Source organism: Zootoca vivipara, chromosome 5 (genome assembly GCF_963506605.1).
Source record: "Zootoca vivipara chromosome 5, rZooViv1.1, whole genome shotgun sequence".
Classification (NCBI taxonomy): Eukaryota; Metazoa; Chordata; class Lepidosauria; order Squamata; family Lacertidae; genus Zootoca; species Zootoca vivipara.
This window is the reverse complement of record NC_083280.1, coordinates 24,851,480-24,868,366: the sequence shown is the minus strand read 5'-3', so window position 1 is coordinate 24,868,366 and position 16,887 is coordinate 24,851,480. Positions and strand designations below refer to the sequence as shown.

General features: G+C 43.8%; 1 protein-coding gene across 4 annotated transcripts in view; it reads left to right on the top strand.

Annotated features, from left to right (window-relative positions):
- Positions 1–1,366: 1,366 nt before the first annotated feature.
- Positions 1,367–16,887, top strand: part of GYG1 (glycogenin 1) — a 30,819-nt gene continuing 15,298 nt past the window's right edge. For 2 of the 4 annotated variants that reach the window (XM_035133203.2, XM_035133201.2), the window contains exons 1-5: positions 1,367–1,466; positions 12,717–12,852; positions 14,340–14,514; positions 15,469–15,631; positions 16,025–16,078. In XM_035133203.2, coding sequence (XP_034989094.2) covers positions 1,460–1,466; positions 12,717–12,852; positions 14,340–14,514; positions 15,469–15,631; positions 16,025–16,078 — 535 coding nt within the window. In that variant the 5' untranslated portion in view covers positions 1,367–1,459. The remainder of the gene's footprint in view (positions 1,467–12,716; positions 12,853–14,339; positions 14,515–15,468; positions 15,632–16,024; positions 16,079–16,887) is intronic. The other 2 variants (XM_035133205.2, XM_035133204.2) reach the window with 1 other exon arrangement.

Genomic DNA, 16,887 nt, shown 5'->3' with positions numbered 1-16,887 from the left:
AACAGATATTCTCGAATTCAAATTCTGGGTGTGTCCTTGTCAGGCTCTTTACATCGAATGAGATCAATACATTAGCCTATGCATTGGAACAATGAATCCTTGCAGCCAATGAGCATTGGCCATGATCCAAATGTCCATGCAACTAATTCTATGCACCCAAGGGAGTTCTACTTCTCATGCAATAGTTGCTTCCCCATCACCACCTCTGGCCATGACAAACTGAGAGGAGTCTGTTTTAATTGAAAAGTGGCAATGGTATTGCTTTATTATTTTAGTAGTAGTAGTAATAATATTGTCATTAAATGTATTTATGCCTCACCTCTTCCCCCAGACCAGGACTCAAGGTGTCTTTTACACAAATTAAAACAACACGGATAAAATACAAAAAGCATACAAAATATAATTAAAAAGCAATTAAAGGACAACAGAATTAAAACAAAACAAACCCCCACAAATCTATTAAAATACAGAGAGTTAAAAACACCATGGCAGGATTAAAAGCATTCTCCTTGAGGAAACAGTTGCCAAAAGCCTATTGGAATAAAACAGTCTTCACCTGCTGGCAGAAGGTGTCTGCTGCCAGTCCAGCTTCTCTGGGGAGGGAGTTCCAAAGTGGGAAAAGCTGCCAGGGTGGCATGCGTTATTCTTTCTGCCCTTTTATCATCAAAACAACCTTATGCAGTAGGGTAGGCTGAATGATATAGGTTACTCAGTGAGCTTCATGGCTGAGCAGAGATCTGAAACTTCCTTGCTCTTGTTCCACACAACACTGGGAGAATCGGTGCATTTCACACAGCACAGGCCAGAACAGCCAGTAGGCTCATTCTGGGCTACCAGCCCATAATAAGAAGGGGGGAAATGAGGCCAAATCCCTGAATATGTGGCTGATTTCCCATATTGTATCTAATCAGCAATGTAACAACAGAAGCCATTGTCCTGAATGGGAAGCAGTTGGTCCAATATTCCTCTCCTATTGTGAGTGAGGAAGATGAAACACTTGTATAAGCTTCACCCGGGGCAAAACAACAACAACTGGCTAGCCCCCACCCCCGTAGCTACGGGTCTGCCTCAAGCGTTTGTCTTAAACAGGGTACTTCCCCCCCCCCCCAAAAAAGGCTGACGTTCGTCAGGCGAAGAGCGTCTCGCGCTACAGTTCTGCCTGAGCGAAGAGACGCTCTTCGCCTGACGAATATCTGCCCGGCTTTCTCCGCGAGAGACAGGAGCGCGCCCGTCAGATTTTGAAGGTTGCGCGCTTCCGAGGACCATTCCGTCCACGTCACGCATGCTCTCTCCTCCTGCCCCCGCCCCTCTGTGGCCGTCCCCGTTTTGGTCATCCCTTGAAGCCCCGCCCCTTCTGCCGGGCCCCGCCTGCCCGTATATAAGGCGTGGGGCTGGAGACAGAGAGCGAAAGTAGCTGTAGCAGCCGTATCTGCGAAGCGGGTCTCTGGACTGGAGCGACATGGCAGGTAAGGCTCTTCCCCTAGAACAGGCTCGAGCGAGGCGCTTCCTTCCCTACGGCTTCCTCGCCGTCAGCCCCGGGGGGAGGCTCTGGCGGCCGCCCGGGCTTCTTGTCCGGGGGCTTTCCCCGCCCCGTCGCCTCGGGCCAGGCGTTTCTTTCCAGCCCTGGGTGCCTGACGAGCGGCACCAGCCTCTTCTTCCGCGTTGTGCGCGCTGCCCGAGCCGGGAGGGCTCCTTCACTAGGAAGCGCAAGCTGCGCTTGGCGGCCCAGTCAGCGCGCGCTCGTTCTCTCCTGCGCACTGTCCGGGGGAGACCCCAGCTGCTCCCTTTTGGTCATGGCGGCTCCTATTTTTAGGCTGGCTCGTGAACGGGGATGGCGCGTGAGGTAGGGGGGCTCGAATGCCTGCGGACGCTTTGCCCTCCGTTGTTCTGGACGCCCTCCCCCCTCTCGCCGCTGCAGTGACTGGTGGGCTCTGAATGGTAAAGGTCACCATGTGGAAAAATGATTCCTCTTCATCATCTCTCCACCCCCATTCCCGCTCTAATTAGCAGGTGATACTGGCTTCCCTCGTCCGTTTCTTGCTCATTCCAAGGAGGGAGAAAAAAGAGAACCTCCTTGTTTGCATACCCCTCCCACAACATACGCACAGACTTTATTTACTCCAGAGCGGGCCTGCTGCTTAACATTACTTTCTGTGTGTAGACTATTTGTCGTGCTTACCGTTGAAACCTATTGGTAGCTTTCTCAGGTTGCAACTGATGCTGTTAACTCAGGCATCCCCAAACTTCGGCCCTCCAGATGTTTTGGACTACAATTCCCATCTTCCCTAACCATTGGTCCTGCTAGCTAGGGATCATGGGAGTTGTAGGCCAAAACATCTGGAGAGCCGAAGTTTGGGGATGCCCATGTTAACTAGTCAGAATGATCCCCAAACGGGTCAGATGTCTGTCTGGATCAGGTGCTAGCGAGTTGAAAGCTTCTTCACTTGTTCGGGCTTCTGTGTAACCCAAAAGCTTGCTGCACTTTTAAAACGGAGGGATCTTCTAATGGAGGCATCCCCAAACCTGGCCCTCCAGATGTTTTGGACTACAATTCCCATCATCCCTGACCACTGGTCCTGTTAGCTAGGGATCATGGGAGTTGTAGGCCAAAAGCATCTGGAGGGCCGAGTTTGCCTATGCTTATTATAAAACTATTGCTGCTGCCGCCGCCGCCACTGCTCCACCCCCAGATGGCATTGAGAGGGAAGAGAAATCACTTCTGTCACTTCACATAAAATTGTTGTGATGGATGGGCAGATAATGCAGTTTTATCTGAATGTACTGATTGTAGAGGTTCGCACCACTTAAGGGGACAGTTCTTAAAATGGGGAAAGCAACTGATATTGGTAAGTGTTAAGACAGGAATCACTGATGTGGTTTCCTCTTTCAGCTCTTTGTGCTTTTCAGAGCTTGGATGGGGTCTACTAAATCTGATCACGTAAATCCAGATCCCTTGGGAAAGTAAAATGTGTGTGCATTTCTTCTGTGTGTCTTGGGACCACAGCATCCTGTCAAATGTGAATCCGCCCATGGGTTAGGTTGAAATCCTAACACCTGGGAGTGACTTACCGTACTCGGACTGCAATGTCCTCTATCTTGAAAGTGAATATGCAGACAGACCTCAAGACTGCAGGATTCATTTAGCCTGGTTCTTTGTACTTTCGTTTTTCCTTGTCTCCCCAATGCCTTACTTTGTGTAACCTAGTAAAGAGAACTTGAACTCAAAAGCTCACTGCAATTTTGTCACTTTCGTGATATTTTGGTTGATCCTAATAAATGTATTGCCCAGTTCTTATGCGCAAAACAAAGCTACCTTTCCTTTTATAAGCAAAGCATGACCCTAAATATGGCCTTTCTGCTTCCACCCATCTTCCTCAAACTTGTTGCCATTTATGGAAAATTGCTTTTTTAAGCTCACTACCCTGATAAGAGTTATAATTGTAAGTAGCTTATATATGATGCCATGAACCTTGAATCTCATGGAGAAGTATTCTATTCCATGTTTTCTTATATAAAATAAAAAAACCTTCAGTAGCACCTTAAAAACCAACTAAGTTTTTATTTTGGTATGAGCTTTTGTGTGCATGCACACTTCTTCTTATATGTATGTATTGATGAGCTTTGAAAATAATAATATTAATAATAATAATATTTATACCCCACCCAAGTGACTGGGTTGCCCCAGACACTCTGGGTGGCTTCCAGCATATATAAAAACCTTAAAAAGTTTCTCTATACAGGGCGGCCTTTCAACAACCAGTTGAAACCATATCTCTTCAGATAGGAAGATGGTGCTTCTAGCAAGTTTTCTTCTTAGAGAAAATCTTGCTGGGTTGGAAAAGACAGAACTGGCAGCAAAGCTACTTTAGATCTGTGTAATTTGAAGAAGCTGCTGGACAATGGTTTCTTCAAGTAATTTATAAGGAGTCTGACAGGGTTTGGTAGGGATGCCCAATTCAGAAATATAAGGAGACGCTGTCAAGGATACAGCTTCCTGCTTTCCATAGTACTGAGCTTGATGCCTTCCAGAAGCTGAGAAGGACATGAAAACAGCATTTTTGTACCAATGTCTTCAGGCAGCTGGAATTCAGTAGTATACAGCTGCTGAATATGGTTGTCCCTTTTAATCAATAAGCTGTCATCCTTTCCTGAATTTATCTCACCCCTTGTTAAAGCCATCTAAGTTATTGACCATTACCATATGTTATGGTACCAAATCCATAAATCAGAGATGGAGAAGTTGTTGCTCGCCAGGTGTTGTTGGACCACATCTTCTTCATCCATGAACTTCAACCATGCTGGCTAGGGCTGATTAGCTTGGAGTCCCAACAACATCTGGAGGACCACAGGTTCCTCATCCCTAATTTATATCAGTACTTCCTCTATTAAACCTACTGCAGTCTGTGTGGCTAAGTGACCTTGAGTGCCAGTACTTTTGACAGCTACTTTTTCCATACCATGCAATTATGTAAGTGACCAAAGAGAACTTAATAAACAAAACAACACCCTAAGATTTCCTAAATCTTTTGCATTTCATCATGGAGTCAATTCTGTCCCTCTGTTCATCTAGACCAGGGGTTCCCAACAAAATTTTCCTCGAGGACCCCTCATCGAGCCACTATTGTGACAAGGACCCCCATTAATTCCTAATCCTAAAATTAAAAAGTGAGAGCCAAATTAAGAGTCTTTTTATATTTTATATTTATACTTTTTTACAGTTACAACAGAGTACTCCATCAGTATACAGTTAGTTTTAATTTTCAGTTCTTAATGAGATGAGTTAAATCTGTCCTTTGAGTCCATTATTTCTGAACTGTAGCTTCCGCGGAAAACAACGCTTTGTTTACAAACACTACTGTTTTGCAAAGAGGCAGCGCACGCCAGGGAGGAGGGAGGGGAATGGAGAAGACAGGGTACCTGCGCAGTAGCGCACAAATAAAGCCGACACGCGCAAAGCATCTTGGGGAGGTGAGCGTTAGTAGAATGCGCACGCTGCCTCTTTGCAAAACAGTAGTGTTTGTAAAGCACCACCTAACGGCATACAGCAGAACTACTGCCTCTATCTAATTCTAGTTTTGTGCTAGACTCTGCTCATGCAGGAAGTGGCCAAAACAAAAAATCTGTTATCATACGAAATATATTTAATATATTTTTTATTCTAATAGCATCTTGCGGACCCCTCTGGCATAGCTCGCGGACCCCTGGGGGTCCGCGGACCACCTGTTGGGAACCACTGATCTAGACGGGTTTTTGTGAACCTCTTCCAGTTCTAAGGTGTCCCCCCCCCCTTGTTTTAGTGAGATGGAGCTACTGAAAATGCACTAAATAATCCAAATGTGACTATGCCACAGATGCACATGCAAAGCATTACAATAGTCACAATTCCTTTTAGGAAAGGGACTGGAAATAATCTCTAGCATGGAATTTCTTTTTCCACATTGCTGCACAGAAAGTTGTTTTGATTGAGCTGCCCACCATGACCTCAAGACCTTTTCTGATTAGTCACTGTCAATTCAGATCCCAGCTATTCTCATTCAGCAGCTGTAGTCTTGATCAACTACTAGTCAGTCTTCCACTTGAATTTATCATATGAACCTGAGGTGTGAAGCTTTCCTTGCCATAGCAGACTGATAGTTATATGTAGCCCTTCATAATATAACCTGCCTGAAGACCTTGGAATTAATGGGGATTTTGTTTTGTACATATATTTCACAATATGAATGGTCGACAGCCTACTGAAGTATAAACCTTACCAGAATACAGAGAAGCATTTTTCTAATAGCATTTTATGGGAAAACTCATTCCTGCCATGACACAGGTATCATTTCAGTTGACACATGCAACCACCTTATAGGTGTGCAACAAGGTTTATTCACTTCCAAAACTCAAGCTTTGGGCATGCTAATATTCTCTTAAGAGTCAGGAATTAGAAGCACTGCTTGATATGTTTTTGACAGTATTGTTTCCTGCCCTTAAGCACATTCATCTTGTACTGATAGAGACACAACTCTGAATCTTGTCTCTTTGTGTTGCTCACATGTATTTCTGGGATGCATAGCCCCAGCAGAAACACCTCAGTTTAGCTTCCCAAAAGAATACAGATGGTTGAATGTGGAATAATACTTACAAATAACATGGTTCGCCATCTCTTTGTTCTATACCTGGTCAGAGGAAATAATGGCTGCAGTTCAGAATGCAATGTAGCAAAACAGGGCCACATTGTATATGCCCCTCATCAGGTTTGTGTAACTTCTTTTCTGTTGTGTAGCAAGTTTCAAAATAGTTTGGTAAGCCTGATGCTTGAGTTACATGTGTTGATGGCAAAAGACATGCACACAGACTTGACAATTCACTTTCTAGATTAAAGGTGCATCATTGCTTGAAAAGCAGCTAATATGTATGCAAGCAGGGTGTGGTTACTTGAAGGAAGGATGCATTAAAAGCTGAGCATCCTGTGTGGCCTGTTCAAGCGTGTTATGTCGAGTGGTCACACCATGGACATTTTTTTAGTCTACTTTTCCCACAGCGGCTTGGCTTTAGAAATTCATGCATTCTGCATCTACGAAGCAATGCCACCTTATAAAGTCTGTTCTGGGACCAATGTTTCCCAATAGTCCTTGATTTGATAGTTTGTTTCTGAAGGTACTTGCCTGCAGCTGCAAGATGAAAATGGTAGGGTTCCCCATTTTGCAACCCAAGACAAGTGAGCATTTTTTAACATACCTGTTCTGGCTTAAATATACTGGTGTAGAAAAGTGAAACCCCATTAAAACCCCAATTAAACATGAGTTCTCCAACTTGGACAAAACAGGAGAGCAGCCTCTGTGCTTCTGTTCTGCTGTTGCCTCCTCCACCCCATCTAACCCGCCTGCTTTAGGTGCATCCTTGCCATGCCCAAAATTACTGACAGGTGATCCTACCCATTGATGCAACTTAGAATTCCAGGCACAGTAATTCATCCAGGATCACTCTTGCAAGCCAGGTGATGAGGGGATCATGAAATGAATCACTGATGATGTCCCGGTGTTTCCTCTTCCCGTCATAGAGCCAGCATGAGCTTTGGTTGGCTGGCCTTCAACTGTCTGATATTGTGACCGACGATCCTGGTGTGTTTTTTGCACGTCATGGTAAGCTAAACAATGAATTACCATGAATGAGCCAGTGTGCTGGTACCCAGAAAGATTACATCCACTTCACTGCTCCCCTGGTGCTGCTGCTTCAGTAACTGGAGCTAAGCCATGGTTTGGCTTGGCTACTAAGACTCAAGATTTATGGACTTGTACCTTTATTATCCAGCCCATCAGCTTTGTGTATGTTTTGCTTAGAATCCCCCTCCCAAATAGCAAAGGAGAGAGAAGACCTGATTAACTTTGTGTGAAGGTCCAAGGATTGTGATGAGCAGCTAACTTACTCATGACATCTCAGGAACAAGCAGAGCTACTCGAAGTAGTTACATTGTCAATACCTTCCAAACAACAGTATCAAAGGCTATAGAAAACTTCACAGAAGGAATGAGGGTACAATAGCACTTAGGAATAATTCAGTAATCAAAACCACAAATGATGTATGTGCTGAACTTGAGCTCAGATTCTCAGTAGCTCAAGAACATGATCTAAGTGTGCTTACAGACACTTGGTAGCCACAGCCTTTGACAGTGGTACCTCTGGTTAAGAACTTAATTCGTTCTGGAGGTCTGTTCTTAACCTGAGGTACCACTTTAGCTAATGGGACCTCCCGCTGCTGCCGTGCTGCCGCTGCACAATTTCTATTCTTATCCTGAAGCAAAGTTCCTAACCCGAGGTACTATTTCTGGGTTAGCGGAGTCTGTAACCTAAAGCGTCTGTAACCCGAGGTACCACTGTACTCCAAGCTGTTTTCTTCCTTGTTGTTTAGTCGTTTAGTCATGTCCGACTCTTCGTGACCCCATGGACCAGAGCACGCCAGGCACTCCTGTCTTGCACTGCCTCCCGCAGTTTGGTCAAACTCATGTTTGTAGCTTCGAGAACACTGTCCAACCATCTCATCCTGTCGTCCCCTTCTCCTTTTCCCTTCTCTTCTTCCTTAGCATGGGTTTTTGAGGCAGATGGCACTGAGCCTTGCATGAACTTAACAACTATGGATGTAGTGTTACTTGATTTTTCTAGCAGCCAGGATAAATATGGACAGGTGGGACTGTTAGCAGTGGCAGTAGGCCAGTCATGAGTGCTTGGGGTAGGACTGGGGAACCTGTTGTCCTTCAGAAGTTCTTGGATTCCAACTCCCACCAACCTTTTCCAGCATGGCCAATGGCCAGGGATTGTAATGGGAGTTTGAGTCTAATAACATCTGGAGGACCACAGGCTCTCCATTCCTGCTGTAATTCCACAAAACTCTGGCTAGGTATTAAAGCTGAAAGGAGAAGAATTGCATTACCAAGAGAAACAGTACCAATTATGAAGGACTATCATTTCTCTGTTTAAGCATCCTACCTCCACTCCAGATGCTACTCACTTAAAACATTGCCAAAGTTGCATGTATCATCTACAGCACTCTATTCCTTGGTTTATAGGTGGTATATAAGTTTTTGAAATAAAAGTAAAAAACATGTTTGTAATAATAATAATAATAATAATAATAATAATAATAATAATAATAAAATCACTCCTGTGCTGTTATTGAGTGCACCATAGCTCAGTGTCCAGGTGGCTAAACTTGAGCCTCCAGGCATAGCACTGTACAGAATAGCTCTTCTAGATGCATATGAAACATAACTGGTAATTATCTTCACCATAGTATTAACAATTTAACTTTAGCCTAGCCAAATATTTGAGGCAATAACATTGATTATAAAAACTTGTAATTCAAGATTATGTAATTAATAACCATACTTAGCTCTCTATTATACAGCCTATTAGGCTTAGATTGAAAATTCTCAGCTTATGTTTGCTTGAAGGATTTGACCTCATGTAGCATTGCTAGGTCTGGGAAATCCATGATGCCTATGGCTGATTACCAAAGTATGAACCGCCTTCACTGAAGCTGATGCAACTTGAAGTGTGAGAGATTGTGTCTTAATGCTCTTAGCTAAATAGCAAAATTACACAATTCATACATGTCAGATTTCTTATCCATTAGACCAGGGGTCAGCAACCTTTTTCAGCAGGGGGCCACTCCACTGTCCCTCAGACCTTGTGGGCCGGACTATGCCCCACAAATAACCTAGAGATGCATTTTAAATAAAAGCACACATTCTACTCATGTAAAAACACCAGACAGGCCCCACAAATAACCCAGAGATGCATTTTAAATAAAAGCACACATTCTCCTCATGGAAAAACACACTGGTTCCTGGACCGTCCATGGGCTGGATTGAGACGGCGATTGGGCCGCATCCGGCCCATGGGCCTTAGGTTGCCTACCTCTGCATTAGACCTTACCTAAATCTAACATTTCTATTCATTGGTGGGAAGCTTCAGCTGGGACATTGTAGCCCTTTATAATTTGGGCCTGACTAGTCTTAAGGGTTGTTTGTTTCTCTTTTTCCTGAAAGGAAACTACTGTAGCTTAATTCTAGCAGCAAAAACATATTGGCAAATTTTCCTTCAGAGGGAGGACAACCCTGTCTGGATCAAGTATACTTCTCAGTTCCCAGACCCAAGGCCATTCTCCCATGGAGCCCACTCACTTTACCAGGATTTAGTGTCAGTTTGGTGGTCCTCATCCAGTCCCTCCCAGCATCCATAACATGGTCCATGGCTGCACCTGCTTCAGATTTTGTAGAGCTGGGTGTTTTCAGTGAACTGGTGACCTAGTGCTCCAGATTGGCAGAGCAACAGCCACCCAATGCTATTGTCTGGAATTTACCTCCCAGCTTGGAACAAAACCATTGCAACCCTTTACCTCCAACTCATCCTTTCAGAATAAAGACAACCCTTAGGTCTGATTCAGTTCCAAATCAGGGCCTGAACCCAGACTGGAATGGGTCTAGATTGTCAACCTTTTGGGCACATTTGCAAACCAGAGAAATTGATGTGGGCAAGAGCTTCTAAAGCTTTAAATACTCAAGTCACAACTATAGATCTTTAGACTCTGAAGTACCTCCAGACTGCATCAGTCTGCCCACATCCAGCTAAATGGAATATTATACAGGACCATAAAGGCAGTTGTACTGCTCTCCTTTTCTTAAGCAGGAAGTACCATGCATTCAAGAAAATGAGTACAGCTTAGAGCAGGCATCCCCAAACTTCAGCCCTCCAGATGTTTTGGACTACAATTCCCATCATCCCTGACCACTGGTCCTGTTAGCTAGGGATCATGGGAGTTGTAGGCCAAAACATCTGGAGGGCTGCAGTTTGGGGATGCCTGGCTTAGAGTTTGTCTTCCGTTCTGTTAGCTATTCTGGTGTGACTTACAAAATCTGAATTGCTACACAGGTTTCCTAGTAATCATGCTGACTTAAGGGTTCCCCTTTTGCAGACAGAATTAAGCTGGTTTGCCGCAAGCTGCAAAGATTTCAATTAAAAACATTGCTATGCATTGAAACCCAGTCGACCAACAAGAAGGCAGGAACGAGACATGGGAGATACACTTCAAGAGGACCAGACTATGGGAAGCCCAGGGGGGGGGAAATAATTTGGACTACAATTTGGTCTTTTTTGGTTTATTGCTTTTAATTGGATTATGGTTATATGTTAATTGGCTGTTTATATTGGAAAATTAATTAAAATGATTTAAAGGAAAAAAAGAAACCCAATGTTGCACAAGCAGACTTCATTTCAGCCACAGGGACTTCGTATTTCTTCTCCACCCCTGTGCAGGCCCCCATGTGCCACCAAAATCTGTTGCTGGAGGCTGGGGAACCCTCACATTTGGGGGGGGGGGTTGCATTGAGGGTTGCAGGGTTGAGTTATTGTCCATTCCACTTGTGCATGGACAGCACAGGATGCAATCCAGTAGCTTAGAGTAGGTGTGCATCTATTAACATACTGGTATGCAAACTGATTTGTTCCTCAGTTCAAGGCTCTATTTTATAGCCTGGTCCTATAGCATCCCAAATTTTAATATTTTTTTATAACATTTTATTGGTTTTCCAAAACAACAACAACACAATAATACATAATTAAAACAAAACAAATTGACTGCCTTCTAATCCAGGCATCCCCAAATTGCGGCCCTCCAGATGTTTTGGCCTACAACTCCCATGATCCTTAGCTAACAGTACCAGTGGTCAGGGATGATGGGAATTGTAGTCCAAAACATCTGGAGGGCCGAAGTTTGGGGATGCCTGTATCTAATCCCTTCCTTGGTTTTTTTTATTTATCAAGATATTGCATGTCCATAATTAAGTTTGTATCATATTAAAATCACTGATTATCCATTCATAATAAAATTACAAGTAATCTTAAAACCCTGCTAATGTATTAACCTGTGTACATTGCTTCTGTATACATGCAATAAAGTTTTTCCATTCTTAAATTCATTATCGTCTCTTCCTCTTAATTTCATCGTCAATTTTGCCATTTCTTCATATTTCATTAGTTTAACTTGCCAACAGCCCAAATTGTTACAGTAAAGGTGGTGAAGAGAGGTTGTTGAGGTGGTATACAGAGAACTCTAAGCAGTATGGTTAGTAGCAGTAGTGGTTTAAAAATTGAAATGTGTACCCGCTTAATAGGCAAAGCGTTTCAGCTTCCACAGCCAGAACCTTAAACATACTGTGTAAGTTGTAAATATTTAAAACTTTGGCACCACACAGTGCAGATTGTAACAGCAATTAAACACTGAGTGAGGATGAATAGTTAAAGCTGCTAAAAAGATGGAATGTCAGCTATTGCCCAACTGAGACTGTAGAGAACAGTGATTTATGACTGGGACGAAGTTGCTAAGATCATGCTATGCTCAAGCATAAGAATTCATCCTTTAATAAGTAGGAATGTTATTCTACCTTGCATGACTCTAGTGATTAATACTGTACATGTTTTCTAATTTGTGGTCAAATGGTGTAAATGAAAACATCAGATACATTTAACAAAGGCTGGTAACAACTAGAAATCTGTTAGTTACAAGTCTGCAAACTGAGCTGCTAGAAGTCTGTGGAGGATCTAGTTCAGGCATCCCCAAACTGTGGCCCTCCAGATGTTTTGGCCTACAACTCCCATGATCCCTAGCTAACAGGACCAGTGGTCAGGGAAGATGGGAACTGTAGTCCAAAACATCTGGAGGGCCGAAGTTTGGGGATGCCTGATCTAGTTAATTTGTGCCTTCTTTGTTGCAAAAGAATTCAAATAAAGCACACTAAAGGAATATTATTGGCAAACGGGGGTTAACTTCCACTCACTGTGTAGGATACGTCCCATGAACTCCCATATCCTAAATGTCCAAGCTGAACATTAGTATATAATTTAAAGGACTGAAAGCGTCTTGCATTATGCATGTAAAATAAAGTTACCTTAAAAGCCTTGCTGGAGCAGACAAGGGTCTTTCCTGTATTCTGTTTCCACGTGGCCAGGTTTATGCTTCTGTAGGGCCCACATGCAGGAGAATGAAGGCACCAGCCCTCCCTGTTGTCTTCCGGAAACCATTATTTAGATACGGTACATGCTGCTCCTGAGATTTGGAGGTTTCAGTTAGTCTGAGAATGAGATCCTTTGTGCTGAACTTATTAAGAACACATGAAGAACCCTAACTCCTCCAGCACTTGCTACTAATGTGACTTGATGTGTCTTTTTCTCCTCAAGACCAGTCTTTTGTGACACTAGCCACAAACGATTCATATGTGAAAGGAGCACTTGTACTGGGGTCCTCGCTGCGAAACCACAGAACAACAAAGAAGTTGACGGTACTGATCACTCCCCATGTCTCGGATCCCATGAGGTAAGGTGTATAACATACGATACTTGACTAGTCAAGCCACTAAAATAAGAAGTTTGGGTCAGTCTCTGCCTAGTAGAGGGAAACTGAACTAGGTGAACTCTCTTTAGGAGCATTTTTTGGCTGATTTTATTTTAGCTAGACAAATGGAAATATCTGTTAACACCAGTAGTATCCTTTACAATTTCTTTACTGAAAGGAAACAAAACAGATGTGACGTATTTCTCCCTCCCCCCCAAAAAATCCCTATTAATTCTAATTGGGAGAGCAATTCCCATTCAAGTAAGAAAACTGAAGCTGTGCTGAGATAATTTACTCCCATCACCACCGGCAGTTAAACAGTAATGCCAATCTTCATGGCTTGTTTCTCCTAGGCCATGGGTAGGCAAACTAAATCCCGGGGGCTGGATCCGGCCCAATCACCTTCTAAATCCAGCCCGCGGACGGTCTGGGAATCGGCGTGTTTTTACATGAGTAGAATGTGTCCTTTTATTTAAAATGCATCTCTGGGTTATTTGTGGGGCATAGGAATTCGTTCATTCCCCCCAAAAAAATATAGTCCGGCCCCCAAAGTCTGAGGGACAGTGGACCGACCCCCTGCTGAAAAAAGTTTGCTGACCCCTGTCCTAGGCATTTCCTTCTAAAGGTGCTGCCACCACCAATAACAGTGTGTCCTGTTTCTTCATCCTGGTATAAGGGAGCCACTGTATAGTGGGAGAGGACTGCCTAGAAATTGAATCTAATCAAGTACATTTGTTGTCTGGTGTTGGCACTAGTTTCCCCTCACATCTGGAGGACCAGTGTGCTTCTGATCATATAGTTCAAAAGAAATAATGCATGTACAGATGTCTGCATCACAAGATCTAGTCAGTCTGCCCATGGATGTTGGAAATACTGTAATACAAAGACCAGTTACTGGATCTCCAGGTACAGGTTGTAACAGAAAGTAGATAACTAATAAAACACTATTTGATCTCTTGGGGGGCAGGGGGGATCAGGATTGTATATGGAAAATCTAGTTAAAAGGAATGATTCGATTAATTCAACTGCATCCTCTTCCTGTGAAAACTAGTAGTCCGACTTCTGAATGCTATGCCAAACATGAAAGAAACTTTACAGCACAGCAATTGTCACAAATCTGCTCCACCACCCGGTGGGGAGGAGTTGCAGTGGACCACATGGCCACCCACTCCCCTCCGGGGGCGGGGACGTTGTTCCGTGCTGCCCGGGGGATCCCAGCCATGAATCGCATGGCCGGGGGATCACGCAGCCCAGGGGATCAAAGCCTTTGAAGAGCATTACCTGAAGGTCTGCTCTTGTGCTCTTTAGAAAGTGGCCACATGGCTAGGCAAATTCCTAAAGGTGTGTTCTTGAGCGGAAACAGAATGAAGCAACCTCCTTTCTCAAAAGATCTGTGGAGAGGTGGGGGTTAATATGGCTGAGAGCAAGCACTGAACCTTGATGTAAATTATGACCATTTGTTTCAATAGGAAAGTATTGGAAAAAGTTTTTGATGAAGTAAAGCCAGTGGATGTCTTGGACAGCGGAGACTCAGCCCATCTTGCACTGTTGAAAAGGCCCGAGCTTGGCATTACATTGACAAAACTCCATTGCTGGGAACTAATACAGTACTCAAAATGCGTTTTCATGGATGCAGACACAATGGTATGTGCTACTTGTTTAAGAACACATTTGTTTGCTGGAGCTCCTAAAGTTTTAGGTGGATATTTATGCAGCAACTTGAGTCGTATGTGTATTATTAAAACAAATTGTTTTGCCATGCATGACTTGAGACCTGTACCCTCGCCAGCATGCCGCAAGAGAAGCTAAACTTAACCTACAGCATTGAATGCACCCAGCAGTTTTGTGCCAGCAGCATCTCCTTCCTCTGCCAGTATATGGGCAGTGATGTCATCCTAAGAACGGAAGCTAGGTTGCATGAGAAGTTCCTAATGTAAGCTGTGGGGCAGCCTGCACAGACTCCCAGAAGTGTCTGCATTGTCTAGAAAGCAGTTTCCTCTCACTACTGCAAAGCTTGGGCAAGTAAAAGCAACATGGTTTTCCTGCAGTTGCAAGGAAGTTGTTCTTGGAGCTTGACTGCATAGAGTGAAATGTACTTTTCCCCAGGGAAAAACCATGCCCAGGTAAAGGCAAAGGGACCCCTGACCATTAGGTCCAGTTGCAGATGACTCTAGGGTTGCAGCGCTCATCTCACTTTACTGGTCGAGGGAGCCAGCGTTTGTCTGCAGACAGCTTCCGGGTCATGTGACCAGCATGACTAAGCCGCTTCTGGTGAACCAGAGCAGCACACGGTAACGCCATTTACCTTCCCGCCGGAGCAGTACCTATTTATCTACTTGCATTTTGACGTGCTTTTGAACTGCTAGGTTGGCAGGAGCTGGGACCGAGCAACAGGAATTCACCCCATCATGGGGATTTGAACCACCGACCTTCTGATTGGCAAGCCCTAGGCTCTGTGGTTTAGACCACAGCGCCACCCACGTCCTGCAGGTATCAAGTCTTAAACTCTGCAGTACTCTGAGAAAGGGGACTTATATAATTGCATTCACAGCTGGAATACTAAATTTGTACCCCCAAACTTTCTTCCTGTCCTACCAGGTTTTGTCAAATATTGATGAGCTTTTCGAAAGAGAAGAGCTTTCAGCAGCACCAGATCCAGGCTGGCCGGACTGTTTCAATTCAGGAGTTTTTGTCTATCGGCCTTCCATTGAAACATTCAATCAACTGTTACAACTTGCCACAGAGAAAGGCAGCTTTGATGGTATGTGCCTAACTGGTTCTGAGCAGTCATGGGAAGAGCTATTGTTGTTGTTTTAAAAGATACTTTGTGGATGTTGTACTGTGACTCAAAAAAACCCACTATATAGGAAATATTTAATGCTTGAACGATTCTGTGCTTTTTGGAAGCTTTCTATAGATTGGGGTTTTAGTTCAATGGATATATGAAACATTAATGAGATTTCCTTAAATTGACTGCAGAGGGAAGTAGGTAATCTGTCGATAAATGGGCTGTCTGTATTTGATTGAAATAACTACAAGGAGAGAGTCTTTTAAAGCTTCAGATTTTTCCTTTAACTGCCAAGAGATTTCATATATCTGATAGTGGTTCTTGTGGTTCTCTTCCATGTAAAACCAATGCTGCTTTATTCCCTAGTTCTGCCAGCTTTCTTACTGGACATGGAACCCGAGTTATGGCGTGGGCCAACAAGTAAATAATTAAAACAGTCAAATTGATATTTTAAAGCATGGCTACTTTTGGATGGCTTTAGCTTATAAAAAGTCAGTCGCTCAATAGTTCCCTAGGAAGTGTTGCAGATGCTTTTGAGAACAGAAGTAGAAGGGAAATCTCACTGGTTGCTCCTTTGCTGTGCAAGTGCCATTATATATCTGCTGGGAGAATGGTTTAGTCAAGGGAACCCTCTTTTGACCATCGCAGATCAGTGTGGAAAACCCAGTTCCAAAACTAGCATGTAGAGAGTTGGGAGTGCCATAATGCCTTTTGCATAATGCACCCATAGCAGGAAGTGGGGTACCACATTTTCAAACTCTCTCTAGTCACCCGGAATACCTGCTCATGGAGTTCTTTGCAGTGAATTGTCAGATTAAGGCTGGAAGGCATTTACACCAGGCTTTCTCACACTCGGCCCTCTCAGCCCTCCAGATGTTTTTTGCTTACAACTCCCATGATCCCTAGCTAGCAGGACTCAGTGGTCAGGGATGATGGGAATTGTAGTCTCAAAACACCTGGAGGGCTGAGTTTGAGGAAGCCTGATTTACGCCTTTCTTATCTCCAAAGATGCAACTGCCTTGTCAATGGAAGTTGAGCACTGCTGTCCGCAGCTACAACTCAGAGGTGTAGAGCTATGTTATATATAGCTTCAGATAGCTTATTTGAGCAGGGGGAGGTTGTGTTTCAAGTTCCCTCCTGCCTTTTGAACACTTGCCCTTGTCCCTGGCTAATACATCTAACAAATCACCCGTGATTGACTTGTTGAATCCTGTTGCGGGAATAATATT